General features: G+C 39.0%; 1 protein-coding gene across 1 annotated transcript; it reads left to right on the forward strand.

The window, feature by feature from the left end:
* Window positions 1–873: 873 nt before the first annotated feature.
* LOC101847975 lies at window positions 874–4588 on the forward strand. Its single transcript, XM_005103440.3, has 2 exons — window positions 874–982; window positions 3514–4588. The coding sequence occupies exons 1-2, from the start codon at window positions 917–919 to the stop codon at window positions 4327–4329; spliced, it is 882 nt and encodes a 293-aa protein (XP_005103497.1). The 5' UTR covers window positions 874–916; the 3' UTR covers window positions 4330–4588.
* Window positions 4589–4976: the final 388 nt, after the last annotated feature.

A 4976-nucleotide genomic window follows, 5' to 3' on the forward strand; every position in this document is an offset into this window, starting at 1 on the left:
ACTTTTCTCCTCGACAATGGGTGGCCGTCTGATACAGTTTCAACTGTATTTGAAACAGGAACAAGGGAGCTAATGAGACAGAAAAATTAACCTCAAAGCCTTAAGCACATCTCAGTTTATGATTTAGGCCACTTTATGAAAGTTTGACGTTTTGAGTTTCAGAAGATCTCCATTTGTACGCATAAAAAAAGAAATAAAAAACAACAAAAAACAAAAACAACATACAAAAAAAAAACACTTGCCGTTCTTTTATTAGCCGTCACTTTTCGTAGCTTAAAACAATATATTTTTAGTAACGAACTTCAGATTCACTTTCCAGCACTGCTTCCAACTGCACTGAGACTTTGATTTTACTTTTACTTTTTCCTTCCTCTGGTACTGGTATCCTTTGGATGTCGAGGTGATGTGCAGGTTTAGATCCTGTGTGCTGTATGGCGTTAGTGATAGATGTTAATTAATAGTTCCAGGACCCTTTTAACCCAATCCAGACAGTGCCGCTATTTGTTTCTAGAGCATTCTGGTTAGATGTCCAAACCATTTGATTCTTTGAAGCTCAATGAAATTCGTAACTGATTGTATTCCGGTTTGTAGGCGTATAGTCTCGTTCTCTATACTGTCTCTTCCGACAACATTGATGGTTTTTGCGGAGACACCTCATTTCGCATAAATTAATTTTTCTTTCTCGTGCTTTATTTAGTGATCATGTTTGGCACTGGTGTGAAGACATTATTTATAAGCTGAGCTTTCAATTCGATTGCGATGTTCTTGTGACTTGTGACTGAGCAAGGATGCAAGCTGGTAGGTCACTGCATTGAACTGACACTACAAGGTCAAAACTTAACTACATACATATGTACATCTAAACGCGATTTTGCTTTGCCTATTTCAGAGTTGAAAGAAGACAAGCCCCGTCAAGATGAACGCTGTCATTTTGGTCTGTGCCCTTGCTTTGGCTGGTGTGTCCGCCCTCCCTGCCCAACTGGTAATTATTTTAGGTTTGGTAAAAACACTACTACCGATGATGATGATGATGATGATGATGATGATGATGATGATGATGATGATGATGATGGTGATGATGATGATGATAGTGACTCTGGCCCTGTATAATACAGCTGAGCTATCTGCCTGTCTATTATTTACTTTTAATACCAATATTTTATCTGCCCTCTTATACTATCAGGAATCGAGGGCAAATGCAACTGTCAGACGTGGGCTAGGTGTGTTGCTGTTTGGATCTTCATGTTGTTCCTTTGGAGGGTTTCCACTTTTTATTTTGTTTACATGTCTTACGTAATGAATACCGCACTTATCGCTTATGGAAATTGATTGGGGGGTTTTTGCATGCATGTTAATAAACATTAGATCTAAAATTTTGTTGTTGTTTTTTTCGTAAAAGAATTAGAAAAATTTTTATGAATTTTTTTCCTGAGGTAGCATTCAAGTTTGCAAAAAATCCGTGAAAATCAACACTCCAGACACCACCAACAAAAATCTGTTCTATATATTTAAAATTCAACAGACAAATATTTAGTATTAGGCCTACGTCTTCTCTTCATTCTGTGAAAATTTCATGAAGTTTGGATGAAAAAATGGTGGAGTTATTTTTTTTAGTATGGATATAGAGAAAAGTCGCGTTTGGAGAAAACGGCCGATAAAGAAAAATAAAATATTGACTTTGAGAGGAAATGTTTGTGACAAACATGCCCGGTACGAGAAAAAATACGTTTTATGGGGGGTTCTTCTGCTATGAAATAGTTGTAGGGAAGGCTGAGGAAGCTAAAATGCCTACAACTCAAATTCCATAGTTTTGAACCGAATCTGAATTTTGGGGGTGTAACACCCCCCCCCCCTTTCAAAAAGCCATCAAATTGCACTTTGTAGGCCTTGGGGGCTGGCTGTCGTGACCGTGTTCTCGTTAAATGTCCAAACCACTTTATAATTTCTTTGTCTAGATGCATTTCACTTGATCTGACTTCCACTTGACATATGATGTCTTCGTTTCTCTTTCTGTCTCTCCTCGTGGTGTTCAACGTTTTGCTAAGACTTTCCAATTCGCAAGCTGTCATTTTACTTTACTGCGCTTTGTTGAGGATCAAGGTTCGATACTTGTAGCAGAGAGAGGCTATGATGACTACTCTGATTATATGTACATGTAGTTGTTTATTTGTCTCCATTATGGTGTTTTGATGGGAGAGGATGCGTGCTCGTTGGTAATGTGACCGCTTTTGCACGCTTAATACTCGTCTTTAAATTTCTGTTATGTTTCCGTCTGACGAGAACATGTTTCCAAAGAAGGCCTTTTTAAATACTTGTACTGTTTTCAATTGTGTGACTTTGATATTTAATGGGGTTTCCTTTCTCGGGTCTTCATTACTTGTGTCTTAGTTGTGTTCACTTTTATTTCATATTTTCCTCTCACGTTTTGTTTAATTGAGCTATATGCTCTCGAAGTCTGTCCTGGTCTTGTTATACTATCGGGCTCTGGTCGTCAGCGAAGAGCTTTTTACTAAGTTGTCGTCAGCAAAGAGGATTGTATTTAGTTGCTCTGAGTTGTCGTTTGTTTCTTGTGTTATCTGTTCATGTAGACTATAAAGAGTAATGGTGAAAGGACACAGCATTGTCTGACACCCGATATCACTTTAAACCAAATGTGTCACGACACGGTGGAATCAGGTGCTCGTCAATTTTGGGCATACGGAGGTATTAGTATCATCTTAAAGCCTGTCCATTTTCCTTGCTTTTTATGAAAACAATATCCATTTACCTTGGATGCAGATTGAAGGAGGTAGGGGTCTCCAGGTTTCTGAGGTAAAATTATCGAGTTATGCCCGCCAAAGGTGCGTTCTTTCCCTAGCTTGAGAGTCCATGGAAACTGAAAATGTTCATCTTGTATGCTTTAATCAAAGTTTTTCAGTAAAATCCACACAAAATGAGTTCTTTAATGGGCAGGAAAAGGTGTTGGGCCAAAAAACAAAAATGTGATTCAAATTCCCAAACTTGCGGGAAAATGCCAGTTTCTTCACTACCATTATTTTGACGAGTGCCTTATCTCACCACGCTGCATCACAAATTGTTGAATGATGAGATGGTACAGGTCGCTCCTACTGCTATCAACACTTAAAAACGGGACCTGCGAGTTTAACTTCCATCTCCAAAAGAACAGAGCCGAATGGCAATTTCGTGTAAAGTGCCTTTCCCAAGGACACAACATTAGTCCGAGCAGAGGTTCGAACCCCCGAACCCGCAATCTCGAACTTAAGGGTCCGGTAGCCAAACAACTAGGCCACCGACGCCACCAATGTCACTTTGAATCAGTCATTGTACTCTGGACGCAAAACTGAAATGTATGCTGCTTTCAGTAATAAGTGATTCATTGTGTTTTATCACGATCCCAAGACTAAAACACTGATATTTTTTTCTCGCGATATCGAGCAGGTAGAATCTGTTAAACTGTTGAATGGACAACAAAACATGGTGAAAGAAAATAATGAAATCACTTTCTTCTTCCAGAATAATGCTAATGTAGAAGCAGAGGATCTGAATTTGGCTGATATCATAGACATCGTGAACAAGCTGAAGCCAGTTATAAATCTGCTGAACAAAAGAGACGGCCTGGATGCCATTGAGATCGAAGATATTCATATTCATTTAGAAGACGTTACCCACGGCATCAAGAAAGTCACAGGTGCTCTTGCCGGAGTTTTTGGAAAAAGGGACCTTGAAAACCAGGACCTGGATCTGGGAAGCAAGAAAGATTTGGTAGATTTGTACAACAAGGTGCTGAATGTGATTAGCAGGAGAGATGTTGCCCCAATGGATGTGGAAGACTTTGCTTTGGAAAAGGTCACAGGAGGCATTCACAAAATCACCCATTCTGTAGCCTCAATCTTCGGCAAGAGAGACAGTCTCCCAGTTGAGTTCCAAGACACGGACTGGCACAAGGTAGGAGATGACGTTAAAGGCATTGGCAAAGATCTCGTGAAAATAATCCCAGGAGCTATTAGCATTGCCAGTTTGTTCGGCAAGAGAGACACTCTTCCAGTTGAGGTAGAAGACACAAACTGGCACAAGGTAGGAGACGACGTTAAAGGCATTGGCAAAGATCTCGTGACAATAATCCCAGGAGCTGTTAGTATTGCAAAATTGTTCGGCAAGAGAGAAGCAGAGATTGAGGATTTTGATTTGGGAAAAGTTATAAAGGAGGTCAAGACAGGTCTGACAGTCCTTAAACTGTTTGGAAGAGATGTAGAAGAACAGGATTTTGATTTGGGAAAAGTTATAAGTAAGGTCAAGACCGGTCTGGCAGTCCTTAAACTGCTGGGATGAGATGTTGGTAAGCGAGAAAGAAGCTGTTACTGAGGTCAAGACTGGTCTTACAGGCCTTCAATCCTTTTGAAAAGATGTTCCTGAGCAAGACTTTGACTTGTGGAAAAATTATTTATGAATGAGAAGCATTGACCCAGGATTTCACACTTGGAAATTGAAAATGTTTAAAACCTTAAATCAGATGCCTCTAAAAAAAGCAATATCTTGTTGTGAAAACAAACAGTATAAATAAATCTTGTTGGTGTTCCAGAAACTGAAACCAGTGTCCCTGATATGCTTTTTTTTAAAAGTAGAGCTACAAAAAAAAGTCTATCTCGGCTATTGCAAACCATAAAAAGCCCATATCTGATGTGCGAAATCAGTAGTTTAAAAAAGTGAACAAGGCTCAGTTGCTATGGAAACGATGGCCGTGTTGATCTTTATTTACCTACTTTGATCCTGTTTACGCTTTTAGTTATGAACATTTTTTTTTCATTTGGCATATACTTGGGAAATGTACAGGTCCGTGATTTTGGCTAGAGGAACTGTTTGTATGTGCTTTAATTTTATTTCGTGGAACTTAAAACTTGGGTTATTGAATAACTGTGAAAAAAAATCTTCTAACTTTCTGATGTCTTTTATAAAAACCTACAAATGCGATCACAGAT

The sequence above is a fragment of the Aplysia californica genome, unplaced genomic scaffold (genome assembly GCF_000002075.1).
Source record: "Aplysia californica isolate F4 #8 unplaced genomic scaffold, AplCal3.0 scaffold00372, whole genome shotgun sequence".
In the NCBI taxonomy this organism is placed as follows: Eukaryota; Metazoa; Mollusca; class Gastropoda; order Aplysiida; family Aplysiidae; genus Aplysia; species Aplysia californica.

Coding starts and splice junctions, on each gene's coding strand:
- LOC101847975 (XM_005103440.3), top strand. CDS start 917: ATGAACGCTGTCATTTTGGTCTGTGCCCTTGCTTTGGCTGGTGTGTCC. Junction 983..3,513: donor CCGCCCTCCCTGCCCAACTG/GTAATTATTTTA, acceptor TTCTTCTTCCAG/AATAATGCTAATGTAGAAGC.